This window comes from Sorghum bicolor, chromosome 4, assembly GCF_000003195.3.
Source record: "Sorghum bicolor cultivar BTx623 chromosome 4, Sorghum_bicolor_NCBIv3, whole genome shotgun sequence".
Lineage (NCBI taxonomy): Eukaryota > Viridiplantae > Streptophyta > Magnoliopsida > Poales > Poaceae > Sorghum > Sorghum bicolor.
The window spans coordinates 53,759,320-53,781,276 of record NC_012873.2 but is presented as its reverse complement, the minus strand read 5'-3'; the positions used below and the strand labels follow the sequence as shown (position 1 = coordinate 53,781,276).

The window sequence follows — 21,957 nt, the reverse complement described above, 5'->3', positions numbered from 1 at the left end:
ATGACTCAAAACCCTAGGAAACCTTCTTAACATGTACTCCTATCGCCCTCCAGTATATAAGGTTGGCATGGCCTCTTGTAACAGTGATTGATGAACTCAAGATTTTATACTACTTGTTTCTTTTAACCCTAGCAATTAAGTTTAAGAAAGGACCTTTCACCCTTTCTCTAGTTCTATGGCCTTGTTTAGTTCCCCACCTAAAAATGTTTCACCCATCACATCGAATTTTTTAGCACATACATGAAGCATTAAATATAGACGAAAACAAAAACTAATTGCATAATTTGCCTATAAAACGTAAGATGAATCTTCTAAGTCTAATTAGTTCATAATTAGACACTAATTGTCTAATAAAACAAAAAATGCTATAGTAGCCAAAATCTAAAAAAAATCAAAACTAAACAAGGCCTGTATATATACAAAACAGTATCTAGACTAAAAGATGCCAGCAGTTGTTATTCGGATTAAACTATAAACATGTCTGTTGTCGATTTGTGTTGGCTTAGGACTTATTTAGTTTACGAAAATTTTTAGGTTTGGTTACTATAGCACTTTCATTTGTATTTATTTTGACAATTACTATAATTTAAAAGATTTGTCTCGTAAATTATAGATAAATTATACAATTAGTTATTTTTTATCTATATTTAATCCTTCGTGCATATGTCCAAAAATTGATATAACCAGAAATCTATCCCTACTACTAAATTGTGAAAATTTTAGTTTGCCAAAATTTTTTCTGCCTCGGTACCGACTCGGCCTGCCTGGGCTTCCGTCCGTCTGGATGATGGAATCGTGGCTTCCGATAGCAGAGAGGAAAAAAGAATAAAAGTTTTTTTAGATTCCCAATATGAAATCTCCTTTATATATTACAACACATTAAGATTAAAGAAATTATAGGGGCCTAAATACAAAATATTTATCCTATTAATTTACTTTTCTTTTATTATTTCAATCGGCTGAAAATTGATAAATATATAGTAATTCATAGAAAAATTTAAAAATTACAAAATAAAATTTGTTCAACTCTACATATGTAGATCCATGCAGTAAACAAAAAATATCATAATTTTTATTTTATCTTTTTTTGCTGGAGATGCTTGCCTATGTTTTTTAGTGTAAAATTGATCGACTGAAATTGATAAATGCGTAGTAATTCATAGAAAAATCTAAAAATTACAAAACAAATTTTGTTCAGCTCCACATATGTAGAACAATGCAGTAAACAAAAAATATCAAAAATTTTAATATATTTTTTTTGTTGAAGATGCTTGCCTATGTTTTTAGTGTAAAATTGAAATTATAGTTATCTTGCTCAAATTATTTTGAAAATTTTATGGTAGTCTATTTAATGTGATGCTTGATTTGTGGTAAAAGTTTTAGCACTATTTCTACATATCTCACTAATTTACTAATTTACCTAAATTTATGCTTGAGGATGCTTACACTACCTTTGCACGATGTGTTGTTATGTCATATGAACACTTCATAAGCGCATGTATTCATAATCTACATACATTTAACTGATATATCATATTTCATAGAAATCTAATCTAAATAAAAAAAAAGTTAGCAACAAACTTCTCATGTTTTATAATACTAAGCTATATTAAGAGATAATATTAGACTAAGATAAGGTTTTACTAATTTCTATTTTTATTATTAAATAAATATGTCTTCAAGCTACATATTATTGTAGATAATATTAGAGTAAGATAAGGTTTGACTAATTTCTATTTTTATTATTAAATAAATATGTCTTCGCGCTATATATTATTGTAAATATTAACTATCTAATACCATAGAAATAGTAAGCATTATGTCATATGAACACTATTACCATTTAATAAAATAGTAGACTTTAAATTTTATAAAAAGAATAAATATAAATAGATATGTAACATTATGTCATCACTTTCTATGATCATTTAATATTTTTCTCCTGTTGCAACGCACGCGCATATTTGCTAGTCTTAATAAATTTTGAAACTAAGGCCGGGCGTTGGAAGAAGGTACGAGACAGGTCGCAGATCGCTATCAGGACACCCGGAGCGGACCCGCACAGCGCGGCAGTACCAGTACCAGTACGGACAGCGCGGCGCATCCCGGTCCCGGTCCCAGTCCCGGTCCCCACACGGCAATCGGCACCACAAGCTGGAAACCAGAACCGCGTCGCGCTCCGCTCATAACTGCGCATGTCCGCCGCATCCCCCCGTCCAGTCCAGTAGCCTGCAGCTGCAGCTCCACCCCAGCCCGAATGCCTCCCCAATCACCATGGCGCCGCGCGTCGTCCGGGCCCTGCTGACCGCCACCGCCCTCCTCGCCCCGCTGCTCCTCTCCTCCCAGCTGCTTCCTCCCCTGCCCAGCGCCGCGGCCGCTGCGGGCTCCCCGTCCCCGTCCCCGGCTCCCGCGCCGGCGCCGCACCACCGTCCCACGCCGAGGAGGCCGCCGCGTCACGTCCCGTCGTCGCCCGGGAACAACGACGAAACCCAGCCGCCGGGGCATCAGCGAGGCGGGGGCGCGCGCCGTCCTCGTCCTCTGGCTCCGCCGACGTCGAGGCCGTCGCCGTGGTGGCGCCGGCTCAACTTCGGCGAGCGGTTCGGGGTCGCGCTCGCAGGCGTGGCCGTCGCAATGCAGGCGGCGCTCGTCGCGCTCCTGCTGGTCCTGCGCGCGCGGCAGCGGCGCCCAGCGGCGGCCGCGCGGGGGAAGGCCGAGGCCGAGGCCGAGGAGGAGGCGGCGGCGGCGGCTCCGGCGGCGGCTGCTGCTGCTGCGTCGCGGCCCGCGCCAGCGTGACCGACAGCTCGGTTGTTGGGTGAGCTGACGGGGCAACATCATCGATCACTTGTGCTTGCTCCTGGCACTGTACAGCGTCCCGCCTGCTGCTAATTCTGCATACAAAAATAGCTTTTATTCCCTTTTTTTTTTTCTTTCCAACCCTACTACGTGCTGAGGTGTACGAAAAGGTTAATGCAGTGAATTGATTTCTTTTTTTTTTTCAAGCCTCGCTGCTCGCTCCACCTTGCAGTAGCTTTTAATAACGGAACCGTTCACTTTCAGTCGACTTTTCCCTGGCAGCAGGACGGCGAGACGCCGTCAATTGTGCGACAATGCGTTGCGTGATACTGATACCAGGACGGATATCATATTTCATTTCATATATTTGATCAGATTTAAATTTTAATATGAATAATATTAATCAAATCAAATAAGATATAATTGAATGTCAAAATTATAAATATACAATTTAAATATTTAGATACTGATACGATATGATATGTTAAATATTTAGACTTAGATAGAGATAGGACCGATCTAAACAACTTTAAACAAATTTGGTTTCAAATAAATGACACCATGAGTTGCGCTGCCCTGAGAGATGACGGTACGTTTAGTGCATTATTGTCTGTAGTGTCACAGTTAAGCAAATAGTCGCATGATTGCTGTGTGGCGACGCTGCTTAGTCATCACCTATCGGGGCCGGGCCGTCACCCTGCCGGCCAGCTCCCACCGCAGCAAACGCGTCCGTGGTCCCCAGTCGAGGGTCTCCATCACACTCACGGTCGCCACAAAATCAAAACTCACGCGTCAAGCTTCACCTGGATCAGATATCAACTCGATAATACAATGGAACGCAACATATATGGCTTCCAATACGAAGCTCCACCATGATTTACTAATTTTGATTCCAAACCCAAATATAGTTGCTTCCTTCTCATCATGATCTGAATTTTATCTATTCCTATATTTTTGGAGTCACTTCTTGGATCTGTATTTGATTTGATTTTTCAGTGTTTTATTAGGGATCTTTGGAACTTGATCAAATATAATCATGGCTTGAAGCCTAGCACTCATCTCCCAAATCCCCCTCTTCATAAACCTTTATTTCTAGATTCTTTTGGTAGAAAAAAAGATGGAACCCTGTGTCCCTTGACCTCGTCGCCGCTACAACCCTTCGTCGGATGCCCATGTGCAATCACGATGAACCTAGCGACAAGGCTCTTCGACTCTTTTCTATAACTGGATGGGCGAAGATGGCTATGGCAACGTCAACAACACTCCATCCATGAAAGAGGCGGCTGATTTGCCACCGTGCACGATAAGAGTCTATCTAGGCCTTGTTTACTTCACACCAAAAACCAAAAAGTTTTCAAGATTTCTGTCACTTCGAATCTTTCGGCACATGCATGAAGCATTAAATATAGACGAAAATAAAAACTAATTACACAGTTCAACTGTAAATCGCGAGACGAATCTTTTGATCCTAGTTAGTCTATGATTGAACAATATATTTGACACAAACAAACGAAAGTGCTACAGTAGCGAAATCTAAAATCTTTTCGCATCTAAACAAGGCCCTAGTGGGCCTCATGGCTCCCAGGGGTGGCGCTTCATCCATATTTGGTGGTTATAGGGCAATACCGACTACCACTCAGGTAGTCTTGGGGGGTTGCGGGGCAACACTGCGTGGAACCATAACGGACTAGTGTTGTATTGCGTTAGTGGTCATGCGAGGAGACATTGTTCTGTTGGCTGCGCAGCATGGCATGGCAAAACATCAGAGGAGCCAAAGTGGTGGTGAAGGAGCGATGGTGATCTCGATAGTCTCTTTGGTTCTATGTCAAGCTAGGTCGAGGACATGCCGTGGAGTTGATTTGTGGGTATATTAGCAGTGGTGGAACGTGGTTAGGTCGAAGGTGTAAGCACAATGTTTTGATGGGCATGGATTTTTGTGTGGTGGTTGTTGGGCGAAGGTTTGGCAGGGTCATGCTCCTGTGGGTGTGCGCGAGAAATTGGCATTGAGGCTAGCACGAGAGGACATGCCCAGGAAAAGTGCTTTGCTTAGTGTCTTACATACCAGGATGGTGGGCCGCGCGCTATGCATAGTATTGGGCTATGGCAGTGCAAGCAAGTTTTCTAATGCAAGCTGGAAGTTTCACATGGCATTTCGGCAGCTTTTGGTTGCTGTGAGCTTCAGTATACAAGATAGGACCTCAGATAGCATGGATGAGGTTAGTTAGAGGTTGCTGCTCACGTATAAGTTTGGCTGCTTGTAGTGTGTGTTTGGTTTCCTGGCTTAGCTGAAACCTGGCTAGAATTGAAGCCTGGCTAGGTTAGACCTTGCCTCAGCAAATTAATATGAGTGTGTTTGGTTGGACTGCTATCCTATCCTGGTTTATAGAGATGGATAAGTAGAAGCGTCCAGGCCTCTAAAAATGCTTTACATAGCAGGGATAAGTACGAAAATCCATACTAGCCAGACTCTCTAAACTTTTGAAACGCTGGCCACGTACGCACGGCCCATGCTGATTATTTGCAAAGAACACCCGAAGAGCATAGTAGGTAAGTATCATAATACTAATATAAAAGTATGGAGTTGAATATCAGCTTACTACGACCTCAATGCAGATAACTACAATATCCTATTTTCAGAAGTCCTTTTCTCTGAACTTGTGTACTCTGATTCCCTGAAAAAAAAAGAACTTATATATATTCTCAAGTTTTGATCCTGTATCTAAGCTATGAATATCTAACTAAAGTAGCAGAGTCTGTAAGAACATAAAGATCATACAGTGTTGGTAAAAAGAATATCAAGTCCCTCTTTGAACTGAAATCAAAGCAACATGATTTATTTGGCTACATTCCTTTCATCTTTCACTTTTTCCTATTAAAGTCTCTTTGGAGATCTCAATCTCTACGGTTACACTGAAGATTGTAGCTTTGATCAGCAAAAATCAGGAAGCACATATACAACCAAAACCAAGGATAGTTAAACTGCACATAGATGTACACAAACATCGTTGTTTGGAGACTAGAAACAAAATAGATTAACCCAACGACAGAGACATGGCTACAGCACTCGGAATGGCAGTACCGAATAGGGATCCAAACTAGCTAGAATCTCTGAAATTGAGGTAGCACGTAGCAGTGCTGCACTGGACCAATAATCAGAACAAGGAGTCAGTCACACAAGTGACCGGTCGATGACGCGACTTTAGAAAGAGAATATCGCAACAAGCTGCTGAGTAGCTTAGGTCTTGTTTAGTTTGCAAAATTTTTAGGTTTTGGCTACTGTAGCACTTTCGTTTTTATTTGACAAACATTGTCCAATCACGGAGTAACTAGACTCAAAAGATTCATCTCACAAATTACAGTTAAACTGTGCAATTAGTTTTTATTTTCATCTATATTTAATGCTCCATACATGCGACCAAAGATTCGATGTGACAGAGAATCTTAAAAATTTTTGCGAACTAAACAAGACCTTAGCCTGAAAATTTTGAGCACCAGAAAAGCAGACCCAATGCAAACAGCCTAACCTGACCACACAGGCAAAAGGCAGATTATTACTACCATCAGAGGAGAAAATTGGCGGCCGCCATGGACAAAACTTGAAGTGACCGGCCCTCCTGTCGTCCATGCTTGCTATGCCTGTCAAGTGTCATGGAAAGGAGTATGGGACCAAATGACCAATGCAAATGAACCAACAAACCTGAGCTATCTTTGATGCGGGTGTGGGTGGTGGCGTCGAGCCCGTGGCCGTGTCGCTGTTGCTGCTTTCCGTTGACAAACCGGCGGCCAGGATGATGCCTGCTCCCGGCCGGCCCTTGCATATCGTCTCTTTTGCAGTTTGGACGCATGTTGTTGGACTGTAATTGGCTGCCTGCTAGTTTCAGCTATCTGTGGATGCAGGCAGCAGGCATGAGCATGACCGCTGAAAATGAAATGGAATGAGAATTCAGGACTTGCTAGTGTCCGCATCAACGTTTGGCGAATATTTGCTACCACTGACGGCTCCGCTCCAGTATTTGTTGCCTCTTATTAAGGCATTGTTTAGTTCGTAAAAATTTTGGTTTTTGGCTACGGTAGTACTTTCGTTTTTATTTGACAAACATTGTCCAATCACGGAGTAAGTAGACTCAAAAGATTCATCTCATAAATTACAGATAAACTGTACAATTAGTTTTTATTTTTGTCTATATTTTATGTTCCATGCATGCGAACAAAGATTAGATGTGACGGAGAATCTTAAAATTTTTTGCCAACTAAACAAGGCCTAATTCCTGACTTGTTCCCACTATGAACAATTTGGACTTTGAAGAGGGTAAAAAGCCGCAGTAGTACTTCCTTCCTTTCTCTAGGGCCTTATTTAGTTGCCAAAATTTTTTGGGAAAGCTATTGTAGCATTTTCATTTGTATTTGACAAACATTGTTCAATCATGGAGTAACTAGGCTCATAAGATTCGTCTCGCAAATTACAGATAAACTGTACGATTAGTTTTTATTTTCATCTATATCTAATGCTCCATGCATATGCCACAAGAATCGATGTGACAAGAAATCTTGAAAAGTTTTTTTGTTTTTGGTGTGAACTAAACAAGGCCTAGGGCCACTTTGCTCTAGCTGCTGCGCGTTTGTAATAACTAATAAGCGATTAAGTCAACAAGAGGCATGCAGGTTTGTTCCCCATTTCCGTCCATCTTTCACCAACCAAGCACACTCATGCCCAACCGCGATGCAGTGTCTGAATTTCATAGTATGTTGGTGTGCATGCCTGCTCATCCTCATATGTTCTGCTCTGTTTGGACCTCCGATCCCGGTGGATTCCAGTGTTCAGCTGCTCGGATGCACGCAACGGCGTCGATCTACTGCGCCGTAGAGGCCTGCTATGTGATATCCATCTGTAATGTCTATCTATCTATACTGTCCGACGATATTGACAGCGTACTAGGCATTGCTCGTGCAGTCGTGCTCATCTAGTACTGGCCGCTGGGTGGGTGCCTTCCTCATCAGCAGTCATCATTCATCAGTCATCGCGGCACTGCAAACAGAAGCCGAAACGCTTGCCTGCACGCATGAGCATGACGCGCGAAAGCCACTGCCACCATTAAAACCCAATGCAAGAAACTTTGGCTGCTTTCTGATCAGTTGACTCGATCGGGGTGGGGGGCAGCCGGATCCGGATGTGCGTGAGCCTCACATCTCAGTTCGAGTAAAACGTGTTCCTTTTTATGCACGCAGTACTGCATGCGCCAATGCTAAGTAGGGTAAACTCAGCTTTCAGTCGCTAGTGTCGACAGCTTTACTAGTGGTGCGTCAATGTTAAGGTTCATCTACTCCTTTTATTTTTAGAGAAAAATAAAAAATGACTCCTCAATATAGTGTAAGAAGGAGCCATAGTGGCAACTTCGTGGATCTTAAGATCTGCTGATTCAGTCCATTGGAGGTGCTCATATGAGTAGGATTTGCGTACGAGTATTCATAGATATGAGTGTGTGTGCGTGTTGTGAGCGTATATGTTGTATTATGCAATTCTCAACAAAAAAAAATCCACATCTACCATTATAAAAAATAATATAAAATAATCACTTTAATTTATATCCAAATTACCCAAATCTACTTTTATAAAAAAAAGATATGCTTAAATACCCCTTGAATCTACTTATGAATACAAGCTATTATGGATAAAGTTATACATTAGAAAAAAAAAACATTAGATATCCACAATCTACATATAAATATAGGCGACGTACCAGTCAACATGTGTCTGTACTGTGATTAGAAAAACCATCATCTTAAAATAAAGCTATACACTAGGAATATTTTTAGAATAAATCATGTCATGCTAATCTCACGTTGACCGTTAATTAATATTAAAAATTAGATATCCATAAAAATTTTCTGCAGTACTGTAGATAAAGATAGATAGAGGAGTTTGTATAGATATCAATTATACAATGCCTTTGTAAGAAGGGAATTAATCGTTGCCATAAAACCCGTCACCATGCTATGGCGCCACAGCCCGCAGGCATAAGTGCGTTTGGAGGTTTCCACCGTCCAGCCGGCCGGAGGCGACCGGCGGCCCCATATTATCACTCTCTCCCAAGTCGGCAAGTCGCAACGCCACAGCCCGAGCCTGACGAGGCGAAGACGCGGAGGAAGGGAAGCGATCGAGCAGAGTGAGACAGCAGCCAGACCAGAAGGGGATGCCGGGCGCGCCATGCAACGTCGAGCCGGCGGCGGGCCGCCGGTTGCGCTGGCGCGGGCTCAGCCGCCGGAGGCTCCCTGTCGCCCGGCTCGGCGGCGACAGGGCCGGGCGCGGCGGGGGGCGGGGAGTCCTGCGTAGGCTCCGGATGCGCTGGCTTACGGCGCGGTGGCTGCGGCGCGCGGCCCGCAGGCTGGCGGCGATCTACCTAGCGGCGCTCGCGGGCCCGCCGACCGGCGCGTCGTCGTCGTCGTCGTCGACCTGCCCGCCGTGGATCGGCGTGGAGCCATGCTTCGCCACGCCGTTCGTGATCAGCACCAGGCCGTGCTGGTGAGGCGCCGCGCGCCGCGTGGATGGTTTTCAGGCCGCGCCGGCCTGCAGCAGGTGAGAGGTGACCATCCATCCACGGCAAGGTAACCGTGTTCTACAGAGGAGACACCAGCAGACATGAAGCTTTGGTGGTGCAGCAGCAACAACAACAAAAACCCAGCCATGAAGCTGCCCATGACTACAGAAACAGAATCCAGATGCATGCATGCATAGATCGAATTGGACTATCATTTTCTTCTTGTTCTTCTTCCCGTCTCCTGTTCCTGTTCTTGTTCTTGTTTTATTGTTAATTAAGCAAACAAGTAGTAGTAATCTCGATCTATAATCTGTGGGACGGATTGAATGAATTTGAATACTACAGTAGCTTATAACCAAACAAAATTGATTGCTGAAATTATGGCGCGTTCATCAGTCAAAATGAGAAACAAATCAGCCGATGAATACTACGTACAGTAACGTAAGAAGCGAGCAAGCAAGAAACAGGACAGCCAGAGCGAGCAAAACTGTCCTGAAGCGACGTGCGTCAAATCGAAAGACATCGTGACGTCAAAAGTAATAAGAAATCATTCATCCTTCACCTCAGACTCTCAAACACAATTAAGGCACATATACGTCAAAAGCAAACAATAACACCTATTAACTCTATACTTCCTAAGGCCTTGTTTAGTTCCAAAAATTTTTGCAAAATAGAAATAGTAGCACTTTCGTTTGTATTTGACAAATATTGTTTAATCATGAACTAACTAGGCTCAAAAGATTCATCTCGTCAATTTCGACTAAATTGTGCAATTAGTTTTTATTTTCGTCTATATTTAATATTCCATGCATGTGTCTAAAGATTTGATGTGACGGGGAATCTGAAAATTTTTGCAAATTTTTTTGGAACTAAACAAAACCTAAATCTCAAAAAAAAAGTGTGCTATATAAAGTTTCACATACGTAGGTGAATCATATACATTCATGTAAGTTAGCATATATATACTCACGTTATGTTGCATTCCTATATGTAACAAGTGCATCAAAAATAATTAGTTTATTCTAATTGAATTATGTTATATCTAAAGTTGCAAAAAAAAAAGATTCATCATATCTAATAGAATAGATTATGCATGCATCAATTAGATCTAAAAAAGATCTCTATATCTAAAATTCTATTTATTTCATCTATTACCTCCTAAAAATTAATAAATAATTATAGCCCTCCGATTTAATCAAATAAACGGCTCTTACATCTTCAAATAAGTTGATTATAAAAGTATAATCAACAATCGTTTTAGTTTCCAAATGCATTCACTCAACTTTATTAGAAAGTGTATCGAACATCCTAATCCGATGCTGGAGTTACCGGCTTATAATGCCACACCAAAGTATTTAGGCCCCGTTTGGTAGAGCTTCTACCGGCTCCAGTTTCTCTGACGTACTGTATTTACTATTCATGTACTGTTTACATGAGCTCTTTTTCTCTCTCTATCTCCTCAAGAGAGAAAAAGAGCTTCTATAAATAGTACATGAATAATGAATACGTGATAGAAGCTGGGGCCAGTAGAAGCTCTACCAAACGGGGCCTTAGGCATCGCAATCAACGGTATCTCAAAGAAATTCAACATAACAACTCCAAGACTACCTCTCCAGGACACAAAAGTTATATAGATGTAAAAGCAAATAGCACAAAAGCAAGTGTAAGCTATTCAGACTAAGGCCTTGTTTAGATGTACCCAAAAATCCAAAACTTTAGAAGATTCTCCATCACATCGAATCTTGTGGCACATGCATGGAGCATTAAATATAAATAAAAAGAATAACTAATTACACAGTTTACCTGTAAATCGCAAAACAAATCTTTTAAGCCTAGTTACTCTATGATTGGACAATGTTTGTCAAATAAAAACGAAAGTGCTACAGTATCAAAATAAAAAACTTTTTGAATCTAAACAAGATCTAAAACGACATAGCGGCTCTAGTTGAAATCAGGTTAATCATGTCTTTCGCCAGAGGTTCCAGCTTCGGCTTCATGAGGAGCGCCAAGTCTTGAACAGCGTCAAAGTTTTGTAGACGAGGGCCATTTGGAAAGCTAGGACTTTCTTGTCCTTATCGAACATAACCCCACTTCGGGCCTTCCAAAAGGACCAAAGCGCACCTGCATAGATGAATATTAATATATATATATATATATAATTGGTTAAGAATAAAAAAAAGTTGATTTTTCAGAGAGCAAGATTGACTTTCATATGGCTATGCATGCCTGACCTGTATACGATTCCACGTGTCTATCATGCTCATCTGATCTAGCCTATTTGCATTATTGTGCCCAGCATTCTGCGTTCCAACTTTGGTCTGCATCTCTACGACGCAGCAGGGAGGTAGCGGCGGCAACATGGGGCCTCGAAAGTGACGATTCCGGCCGCCGGCGCGGCGGCGTCCCATCTCCCTCGATTCTGCATCTGCCTCGAAGACTGTTGGGTCTCTCTCTGTAGCCTGTAGTACGTACTAGGTGCTACCTGCTCCGACTCCAATCATGGAGGATGGAGCAAAGCCGCGCTATCGAACCTTCCCTTTCGGTCTTGCAGGCAGCATGTGTGGCATTTTAATGCCTGAATGCCGCCACACCACCTGACAGCGCCGTTTCACCAAAGCACGCATTCATATGCATGTGCTGCTTGCGTGATTTTGTGACAAGCATTTGCTAATTCCTCATTTATAAATTGGGCTTGCTTCTGCTTGCGTGATTCTGCGACAATTCGTAGTCAGAAAAGCGGCAGAAAGCACTCGTCCTCGCAACCTCAGCTCGGCAAAATGGGGACATATCGGCCATGTTTGGCGGCGTGCTCCGTGGCTCCGGCGGCTCTGTGCTACAACACCCGGTAATTAAATTAGCGCACAAGAATTTGTTGGCTGAAGCTTGCTGCTAGTCCGTGAGCTCTTGTGTCCCTTTCTGCTCTCTCAGCTGAACAGTGGAAGAAGAAGCAAAAGTTTCAGCATATGGAATCTGGTGTTCAAAGAGAGCAAGACAGCAGCACATTGCACACATCAAGAGAATCAAAAGTTTCAGAATTAACATATAGCACATCTGGTACACACATATAACTAGCCGTCCAGCTCTAGGAATGGATACTGAGAACCTCGACTGTTTAAAGTGGATTTGTAAGGACCAAGGAAAGAACCCCGTCTATATATCTCTACCATTTACCATATTCCTAACACACACAAAAAAAAAGGTTCATAGAGAAGCACCCAAAGGAAGATCACAGGGTTCGGTGGAACTAATATGCAAGGTTGCTCTGCATAAAAGCTACAGTATACTCAAGCTACAACTAAGATCTCGTTTGGCAGGGCTCTTAGAGCATATTTGGCTCTTACTCTTATTGAAGCTCTACCAAACGGTGACAGCTAGAAAAAAAAACGGAGTTGTAGAAGCCTGACTTCTTTCATCTAGCTCCACTCCTTTCTTGGTGCCGAATACCATTTCTAACCCAAAAAAAAAAATCACATGTTTGCATCTTCCATTTCAAAACTATTTTGATGCTCAGGGAGGAAACCTGGACTCCGGCCATAATTTATGAAAATAAAAACGACTTTCTCCCTTGTGAGTTGTGACATATCCTCTCCTCCTTAATTTGCAGTGCCCTCGTGTCGCAGGAAGATTAAAAGAAGCATTGACAAACACTAGAAAACAGAGTTGATACTCTTCGACGTTGTCCAATGAGCCTGTTCACTTATCTGAAAAGGCTGTTTTGTTGTAAAAGAAAAACACTACTAAATAGTTGGCAAATTCAGCAGATAAGCTCAAACAATATTGCCACTGGCCACTGCACACCAAAGCAAATGAAACTGCATGATGAATTAAACAGACCACAAGCAAATTTATCTCCTTGCAATTTTTTTTAAAAAAAAAAGATAAGCAAATTTGTCAGCCTGCACTCGCTAAGCATTCTTGGATATTGGAAGTTTACAATTACAACGTTGGCGTCCATGACGCACAAACTTTAGTTAAGTTGATCCTAAGCACAAACTGTACATCAGAACAAATTCCTGATCCTAAGCATCCGGCTCTTGGACAAATTGGTAGTTCTCTTCTCCCCATTTCATGGATTCTACTGTATCTCAACTTGCATTCTTGAAGGACTGCCAAGTGACAGTTTCAGGTAAACAAGACTGTCCAGCATCAATTGCAAAGATCTATTTGTGTGCAGTTCCAGTGCAATCAAATATAAGTTTCCTTACACAGAATTACTTCGAGAATAACGCTTAAGTAGTAGAAGCTTAGGAACGGTAGACCACTAGGCGGCTAGGCCTCAGCCATCCTAGTCTTAGCAATCACAATCTCCAGATCAGTCTCTGAGAACTCTGTGTATGAAGCCACACTAGCTAGTCATCATGTGGTGTCAAGCCCTCAACTGATGAACCTAAAGTATTCATCAACCAAGACTCTTAAGAGTTTAAAGACAAACCAAAATTCAGTTTGCTGACTTGACTCATACCAGTGTAGCGTCTAAAGCTCATCATGTTCCACAGTTACTGCATTATTAAAAATTAAGGTCAAAAAATGTTATGGCATGATCTTTTACACTTCCATATGAAACACAAGTAGTGAAGGAACCAACCAGAATCAGCTTCTTCTCCAAAGAAAAATGAGATCTCTCTGGCTGCAGATTCCGGTGAATCTGAACCATGCACACAATTTTTCTCTGAGTCCAGCCCACACATTGCTCTAATGCTGAAATGACAAAGAATACTATTGGTGACCACAAAAAAGAAAAATGAATACAGTAATGCAATAAAAAAATGTATTCAAGCCCATAACTGGTTGAAGAAAAAAAAAACTATAGTTTTTAACCTGTTTGGGTGAGAGGTTTTGGCCTTTCTTGCATCAGTTGGTCCAATCAAAGCTCTCCATTGCGCAATGGCATCAGGCCTTTCCAGAACCATAGCGAGAACTGGACCACTACAGATGAACACGAACATAAAAAGTCATGTTACAAACTGTTAGTGTCAATGTTAGCCTCGAAGTGCCTAATGCAAATGTACAAGTTAAACTGAACAGAATTTGCAATCTGGGAATAAAAGGGTCAATGAAGACAGGAGCGGAGCTAGCTTTTGCCATTGGGGTCAAGCGACATCGATAAATTTCTAGAAAACCTAGAGAATTACTGTTCACCACTGCTTTGACCACATTGTGTACTAGGGAAGACCCTAGTAGCTATGGCAGCTGGCTTCGCCCCTGAATGAAGATTCAGATATAGCATGCTGACTAGTCAACTGTGGCAAGGTTTAAAACACCTCACTTCAATAGTTTTAGTAAGGCCTTGTTTAGTTCACCCTGAAAACCAAAAAGTTTTCAAGATTTCCCGTCACATCGAATCTTGTGGCACATGCATGAAACATTAAATATAAACGAAAACAAAAACTAATTACACAGTTTAGTTGTAAATCACGAGACGAATCTTTTGATCCTAGTTAGTCCATAATTAGATAATATTTGTCACAAACAAACGAAAGTGCTACAGTACCGAAATCTTTTCACTTTTCGGAACTAAACAAGGCCTAATTCCGTGTTAACCTAAAGATTGCATCTTCGCCACATAAGTATTAATGGAATAATGGCACATACAAATAGAATAACAATTAGCTTGACGTGCTCATATCTCAGAAATTGCTATTGGTTTTTAAAGCGATAGCTACCAAAGACCATTTTAGCTCCAGGTTTGGTGTCAAGAAGTTCTAGACGACTGGAGGCTGCAGGATAGACTAAATGAAGCATTATGCAAGAGACACAAGAGACATGAGCCTTTCAAACAACAATAATACCTTGTTATATACTTGACTAGGCTGTCAAAGAAGCTTCTCTGGGAATGCTCCGCATAGAAGAGAGATGCCCTCTCAGCATCAAGTTGGACCTTGGTCTCCTTGACGATATGAAATCCAGAATCCAAGATGGCCGCCTTGATTTTTTCTGTATACTTACCAGACAAACCATCCGGCTTGATCATTGCAAGGGTTCTCTCCGCCTCGACAGCCCCACATCTGCAGCACCTGAATTGGTAACATTCCAAAATCCAACATCACTCGCAAGCCTATGCATCAGAGTCTCAGGCTCTCAGCTTACACAAGCAGCCTTGTAGGCTTGTACAGCTACAGCATACAACGCACCCCAAAACGCGGACCTAAACTAAGATCTACTTTGATTTTGAAATATGTAGGTCGACTCGATTGAAGAATCACTGTGCATAGTTAGGTCCACGGGCAAGTAGGCATGTTTGTTGTTGATTATGACCAAAGGGCCCAAATTAAGGATGGCAGGCCTGAAACCTTGCTCAGATGTTCCGAAGCAAGCATCCTAGTCTAGCAAATCTAACATTTCTTGGGCAAAGAAAGGTCGAGAAGCATCCTAGTTTCTGCAGGCTGTACCGTACTTGGAACAATAGCAAGTACCAAGGACCAAGGAGCCCCAAAGTCCCAACAGACCAGCTGCGCAGGAGTCCAGTCCAAAGTTCAAGGAGCAAACAAGCGCGGCTTACCCGTAGAAGAGGAAGAGGAGTAGTAGTGGAGGCAGGCAGACCCTGACGAGGGCGCCAGGTGCCGACGTAGTGGCTCCGGCCATCCGCGGCGGCGCGGGGAAGGGAGGAGGCAGGGAGCCGGCGGTGCGCTTCCCCGGTCTTGAAGCCTTGCTCAGCCAGCCGACACAGGACCAGCAAGCAGACGATGTCCCGTTTTCTCCGGCGGTGGAGGCCCGTCTCTCTCTGTGTTGTCCGGCCTGGCCCATTTCGGCCCATCAAGGAAGGCGGCAGTCAGCCAGAGGCAGCCGTCCCGCTCCGTCCAGGCGACGGACGACTGGCACGCTCCCCTCGCCGCCGGACGCGACGGCCACAACACACCGGAACCGGGAAATAATCGGAATAATTCCGCGTTCCCCATCCGATCCCGGAAATATCCCCAAGGGGAGGGAAACCCTCGCCCCCCGCTCCTCCCCCGCCGCCGGCCGCCAGATCTCCGGCCATGGACGACGACGGCGCGGCCTCCCGGTCGCCGTCGCGCTCGCCGTCCCGGTCGCCATCGCGCTCCCCGTCCCCGCTCCCCGTCGCCGACCCCGTCACGGTCGCCGCCGCGCCGCCCGGCCACGTCGCCGTCGCTATCCCGCTCCGCAAGCCTTCCCCTTCCTCGGGCGGCGGCCGTGAGGACGCGTGGAGCGACGGCGCCACCTCCACGCTCATCGACGCCTGGGGGGAGAGGTTCGTGGCGCTGGGCCGAGGCAGCCTCCGGCACCCGCAGTGGCAGGAGGTCGCCGAGGTGGTCTCCTCCCGCGACGGCTACTCCAAGGCGCCCAAGTCGGACGTGCAGTGCAAGAACCGCATCGACACGCTCAAGAAGAAGTACAAGATCGAGAAGGCCAAGCACGACTCCGACTGGCGCTACTTCGACCGCCTCGACGACCTGCTCGCCCCCGTGCTCAAGCTCAATTCCTCCTCCTCCTCCTCGGCTGCTGCTGCTGCGGCGGCGGCGGCCGCCGCCGCAGCCCGGAGCGCGGGGCCCATGGTGCCGCCGCGCATCAACTTCCCGCAGCGCACCCGCACGCCGCTCCATTCCTCGGCGGGGGGCAAGCGGAGGATGCCGCCGTCGCCGCCGCCGCAGCCGTCGGCGTCGTCCGACTCCTCCGACGGGTTCCCGCCGTCTTCCGGGGTGGCGAACGGGAAGAGGCTGCAGCGCGTGGAGGAGCCCTTGGCGGTGGCGGCGGCCAACGGTGGCGCGGAGAGCAGCAGCGTGAGCCGCGCGCAGGGCCTGCGCGACCTGGCGCAGGCGATCCGGCGGCTAGGGGAGGTGTACGAGCGCGTGGAGAACGCCAGGAGGGAGCAGGAGCTCCGGATGGAGCGGGATCGCCTGGAGTCCGCGCGGCAGATGGAGGAGCAGCGCGTGCAGTTCTTCCTCAAGATGCAGATGGAACTCTCCAAGGCCGCCATGGGCGGCGGCGATGCGGCAGCCACCACCGCGCCCATGGCCATGGCCGTCCCCATCCCTGCCGACGGCAATGGCACGCGGAGAGCTGGCGTGACCGCCGAGGTCGCCACCAGCAGCAATCACCGCGTCCGGTACCGCATCAAGGCCGGCAGCAGCAGGCACCACCACCCTGCCCCGCCGCAGCAGGCACATTACCAGAACAGCACGAGCCCCACCGGTGGCGACGGCGATGGTAACGGCAGCGACTCGGACAACAAGGAAGCCGCACAGGAAGAGGATGCGGAAGACGAGGAGGAGGAAGAGAGCCAGTGATGATTGATTGCTCTCGCCGGTTCTTCTCCAGCAATGGAATGGTAACTCAATAGAAACTTGCATCTTCTGTTAGTAATCGGTGTTTTGTGCTAGCAGAAGAAATTTGGTGCTCCCAGACTGTGGAGTGAGATCAACTAGGTGGGGTGGGGTGGTAGTGGTGGTGTTAGCAACAACGAGAAGCAAAGGATTAGCATTGATTGAATTATGGTAAGTACTAGTAGCTGAATAGTGTGGGGGGTGACTGTGTAACTTGCTGTACCTGCCCTGTTTGTGCCCGTGATTGTGCTGCTCTGTTGTCAGGGAATTGTCATAGAGAGAGTTTGTCATCATACTGTCCTATGTAACATGCTTAACTTTGTGGAAATTGTTAGCTGTATTTGTGTTAATTCTTGGAATGAGTATGGGTATCTGTTCAGTGCTCACTTTGCCTTGCTTGAGCTGTATTTGTGTTAATTCTTGGAATGAGTATGGGTATCTGTTCAGTGCTCACTTTGCCATGAAGATGGATTGTTGTGATTTGTGAGGCATGATTCTCCATACCACAAGGCCTGTCTGGAAAAATAAGTCCGAATCCGAGTCTTCTCTGCCATCTGATTGAGGATTTCCCAGACTGATCATTCATCAAGCAAAAGGGCAGGAGTCTGGGATTCCTGTAACGGCAGGATGGGATGTACTCCTTTTCTGGTGATGACAAACAGAATATTGTTGTGCATCAGGCCATGTGACAGATCAATGGTGATGAAGCGCAATACGCTCTGCTAGTTTATTGTTGTTGTACATATGGGCTTTGAGGTTGAAATCGGCAGCATCTTTTGAGACTTAAAAAGAGGCCCAGTGGCTAATCAAACACTGTTGATTTACTTGATACTTTACGCAGACCCTGCTGACGGCAAGAGACGAATTGTATTGACATTTTTTTGCTTTGTGGGGGACCAATTGTTGGCTATGAACGAAAGCGTTGCTGCTAGGCACTCGAAAGCAATTGCTGCAAACAAGCAGCTTGGCTCTGCTGTGACTGGATTCAATCTCGAGCCAAAAATTTCTGTTTTTATATCCAAAACAGAAGTGAAGTCCTTTTAGCAATTATAATAATTACTATCCAATCATGGATCAATTGGGCTTAAAAAAGTTGTTTCGCAAATTACCTTTTAGCTGTGTTTTTAGTTTTATAAATAGTCTGTCCAAACATTCGATAGAATAGGTGTTTAAAAAAAAAACAGCCCGAACCAAAGAATGAATGTTTCCATCTGCTTCAGAAAATCAAAGCAGTGGGAAACAACTTGAGCTCAGGAATTACTCCACCAGCTGATTATGTACCGTCTAAATGGATCGATTACTTGGAAACTAACACAGATGATTTCAGCTGTTGACCCCGAGCCATTTCAGCTGCCTTCGCTTAGCCTCCCATGCTAGTCCGCCACCAGCAACCTGGACTGGAGCGGACACGCTGGTAGCTCCTTTCATGCATGCATCCAACTATCGAAGAGATCATTGCCCCATCAGTGCTGCCACGAAGTGTGTGGCATGGTCGGCGATCCCGGAAGAGCAAGGCCACTAGCAACCCGAGTTGCACTTGGCTGACGACAATGTCACTTACTTCTTCTATTTCAAAATTATCCTGAGTCAGCCGTCCTCTCTCCTAGTAACAGTACCTACCATTTATGATAACGAAGTCCGAATGGCCATCAAGAAACGCTTTTGGAAAAATAATTGAAAGAATGCAATTATACTTATATAAAGGAGTAATTTTAACGGAGGACAATTTAGCAACGCGACGTGGCAAGGAGATAGAAAATGTTGTTTCTGTGAGTCTATTCAACATCTATTCTTTGAATGTCATTTTGCTAAATTTGTATGAAGAGTAGTTCATGTTTCCTGTAATTTGATACCGCCAACTAGCGTTCATAATCTTTTTGCAGGATGGTTAGACGGGATTAATAGGAAAATGAAATCTAAGATGATTGTGGGTGGAGGTGGAATTTGCTGGGCAATTTGGTTAACTCGGAATAATATATTTTTTGACAAGACCATATTACCATCTTATTTACACGTTATCTTCAAGGAAATTTATTGGGCTAGGTCCTGGTCTATTTTACAGAAGCAGGAGGATTGCCACTGATAACGATGGGATGCAGGAATAGGTGGCAACCGTTGACAACTGCATGCTCAAAGGGCATGCCCTTTGGTGACAAATATTCGTCTAATCCTAATCACAATCTTTGAATCAATGGATCTCAAGGAAAAGACATGAATTAGAGAGGCATCGTTTCATAACATGTAACCTTGATCAATTTTTCTATGAGATCAATGTAGCTAGCAAAATCATGTGGTATAAAACTCATTTGAATCTTATAAGAAAATAAAAAGAAACTAATCATGACATATAAAAAGGTGTGATATCAAAATCATTTTGGACCTTTGCAAGATGTAGTACGATCGGGTGGATTAACAATTCCCTGAAAAGGTTTTATCACCTACTATGGGTGCATCCTTCTTTTCCCTTCATTTCCCCCATCTGCGTTCTACTGCACTCTCCAACAAGTTGACAGATAATGATGGACCGATTTCCGTCCATCAAAAAGGGCTTTGGAAAAAGAATGGAAGAATACACCTACAGTACCTACTGACGTCTAGCAATCACCTTGAATCCAGGAATTAAACAAATCAGACCAAATCAAACAATAAATATCACAATAACTTGCAAGTAACAAAGACACCATATGATTTAAAACTGAGTTTCAACAATCCATTCAGATGCATGCACATGTACATATTTTTTCCTCGAATACGCAAAAGATTTGACGCACATATACATATGAACATTAAGAAATAATACAAAACTGAGATCCATTAACGATCCATTGCCTTCATTACATACTGCAAAAAGATCAGAACACTCCTACAGTAGCTGATAGTGCTACCCAGCCAGCAGGGTCTAGCCGATCGAATAACGTTTGTACCATCTATTATCATTAGCAGCAGCAGCGTGTTTGTACATGTCAGTCACTGCATCTGCATGGCAATCAGCCAATCAGCATTGACAGGGGAGGCAAGAAATAGCGGAACTGAGCAGTGATCTCCCAGTGTTGCATCATCTGGGCGCACCCTGGCCACACCTCCAGGTTCTCATGCATGTCGTATATCGCCTGTATGCATCCGCTGAGCTCCTCGAGCCTATAGCCTGCCACCACCGGCGTCGCCGTCCTCCAGTAGCACAGGACCATCCTCGCCAGGAAGATCGCCGACGCGGCCACGGCGGACGGCAGGAACGCCACGCACCTGTAGTCCAGCAGCGCCATGTCGGCCAGGTGGTGCGCTAGGGCCCTGACCGCCGCCGCGTCCTCCTCCTCGCTGTGCCTCATGAAGTGATCGACGAACGTGTAGGCCGTGGGTCCGCTCAGGCGGTAGCCGAGCACGGCGACGAGCTCGCGCTCCTGGCCGACGGCCTCGCCTCTGGTGCACCCAGCGTACATGGCGACGTGGTCGGAGCTGATATTCAGCACGGTCTTCCTGTCCTCGTACTTGGCCGCCGCGAAGACGGCTGCGGCGCCGAGGAGGCACATGTCGCGCTCGTCGCCGCCGCTGATCTTCTTGGCCGACAGGAACCGGTCGACGAAGGAGACTGCGCGGTGGAACGCTCCCGGGGCCAGGTCGTAGTATCTAGAGAAGCGATGCATCTTCTCGACGAGGTCGGCGCGGTCCACCATCATCATCTCCCCTTGCTGTCGATCGCTGAGGTAGTTCGGCGAGGGCCGCTCCATGGCCTCTGTCTCCATGGTCCGGAACGTGGCGTCGATGTCGGCGTCGTAGTCGTACTGCGGCGGATGCTGCTTCGTCTTGGGCGACGTCTTGATGGTGACCGCGTCGTCGTTGCGCTCGCCGGCATCGTCGCCGTAGCTGAGCGGCGCTGGAAGCACCACGGCTGCTGGTGGCGTCCTTGGGCTGGCGTCAGAAGCGTCCACGGGGTTTGGCACCGAAGCAAAGCCGCCGCCGGCCGGGATGCGAACGCTCGGAATACCGCGGAGGACGGCCTCGAGCTCGAAGTCGCTGTCGTAGTAGTCATAGCGATAATTGTGTCGTCGTCGAGACCGCGCAAGAAACTCCGGGGGCGGCATCGGCAGGTCTGCGGCGGCGGCGGGGGTGCGTGGGCGCACGACGGCGTGTATGTCACGAAGCAACGCGTCGATGTCGGCGTCATCGTCCACGCCATAGTCGCACCAGGGCAGCGCGGCAGGAGCGACCTCTGCGTGCGTGGCCATCGTCGTCGTCGTCTTCTTCATCATGTCTGCGCCGGCGAGAGTGGGAAGGACGAAAGGAGCTACGGCAGTGCACATGGTGGAGATGGCCGCACAAGAAGCTAGCAAGCTTGGTCTAATGGTCTT

At 45.5% G+C, this 21,957-nt stretch overlaps 5 protein-coding genes across 5 annotated transcripts; 3 read left to right on the top strand and 2 right to left on the bottom strand.

The window, feature by feature from the left end:
* Positions 2,175-3,056, top strand: LOC8072599 (dihydrolipoyllysine-residue acetyltransferase component of pyruvate dehydrogenase complex). Its single transcript, XM_002453983.2, has one exon. The coding sequence runs from the start codon at positions 2,275-2,277 to the stop codon at positions 2,791-2,793; it is 519 nt and encodes a 172-aa protein (XP_002454028.1). The 5' UTR covers positions 2,175-2,274; the 3' UTR covers positions 2,794-3,056.
* LOC8068917 lies at positions 8,761-9,638 on the top strand. Its single transcript, XM_002453982.2, has one exon. It carries the CDS (start codon positions 8,985-8,987, stop codon positions 9,315-9,317), a length of 333 nt encoding a protein of 110 aa, XP_002454027.1. The 5' UTR covers positions 8,761-8,984; the 3' UTR covers positions 9,318-9,638.
* LOC8072598 (probable nucleoside diphosphate kinase 5) lies at positions 13,137-16,108 on the bottom strand. Its single transcript, XM_002452258.2, has 6 exons — positions 15,829-16,108; positions 15,119-15,343; positions 14,148-14,255; positions 13,915-14,027; positions 13,792-13,828; positions 13,137-13,716 (listed from the first exon to the last, which is right to left on the bottom strand). The coding sequence occupies exons 1-5, from the start codon at positions 16,071-16,073 to the stop codon at positions 13,803-13,805; spliced, it is 717 nt and encodes a 238-aa protein (XP_002452303.2). The 5' UTR covers positions 16,074-16,108; the 3' UTR covers positions 13,137-13,716; positions 13,792-13,802.
* On the top strand, positions 16,152-17,997 carry LOC8068916 (trihelix transcription factor ASIL1). Its single transcript, XM_021460001.1, has one exon. It carries the CDS (start codon positions 16,307-16,309, stop codon positions 17,573-17,575), a length of 1,269 nt encoding a protein of 422 aa, XP_021315676.1. The 5' UTR covers positions 16,152-16,306; the 3' UTR covers positions 17,576-17,997.
* LOC8068915 (putative cyclin-F2-1) lies at positions 20,599-21,858 on the bottom strand. Its single transcript, XM_002452257.2, has one exon. The coding sequence runs from the start codon at positions 21,856-21,858 to the stop codon at positions 20,599-20,601; it is 1,260 nt and encodes a 419-aa protein (XP_002452302.2).

Excerpts from the sequence above, each read along its gene's own strand:
- LOC8068915 (XM_002452257.2), bottom strand. The coding sequence starts at position 21,858 with ATGATGAAGAAGACGACGACGACGATGGCCACGCACGCAGAGGTCGCT.
- LOC8068916 (XM_021460001.1), top strand. The coding sequence starts at position 16,307 with ATGGACGACGACGGCGCGGCCTCCCGGTCGCCGTCGCGCTCGCCGTCC.
- LOC8068917 (XM_002453982.2), top strand. The coding sequence starts at position 8,985 with ATGCCGGGCGCGCCATGCAACGTCGAGCCGGCGGCGGGCCGCCGGTTG.
- LOC8072599 (XM_002453983.2), top strand. The coding sequence starts at position 2,275 with ATGGCGCCGCGCGTCGTCCGGGCCCTGCTGACCGCCACCGCCCTCCTC.
- LOC8072598 (XM_002452258.2), bottom strand. The coding sequence starts at position 16,073 with ATGGGCCAGGCCGGACAACACAGAGAGAGACGGGCCTCCACCGCCGGA. Across the intron at positions 14,256-15,118 it reads CTAGTCAAGTATATAACAAG|TGGTCCAGTTCTCGCTATGG; the intron begins GTATTATTGTTG and ends GTTCATCTGTAG. Across the intron at positions 13,829-13,914 it reads TGGAGAAGAAGCTGATTCTG|TAACTGTGGAACATGATGAG; the intron begins GTTGGTTCCTTC and ends TTAATAATGCAG.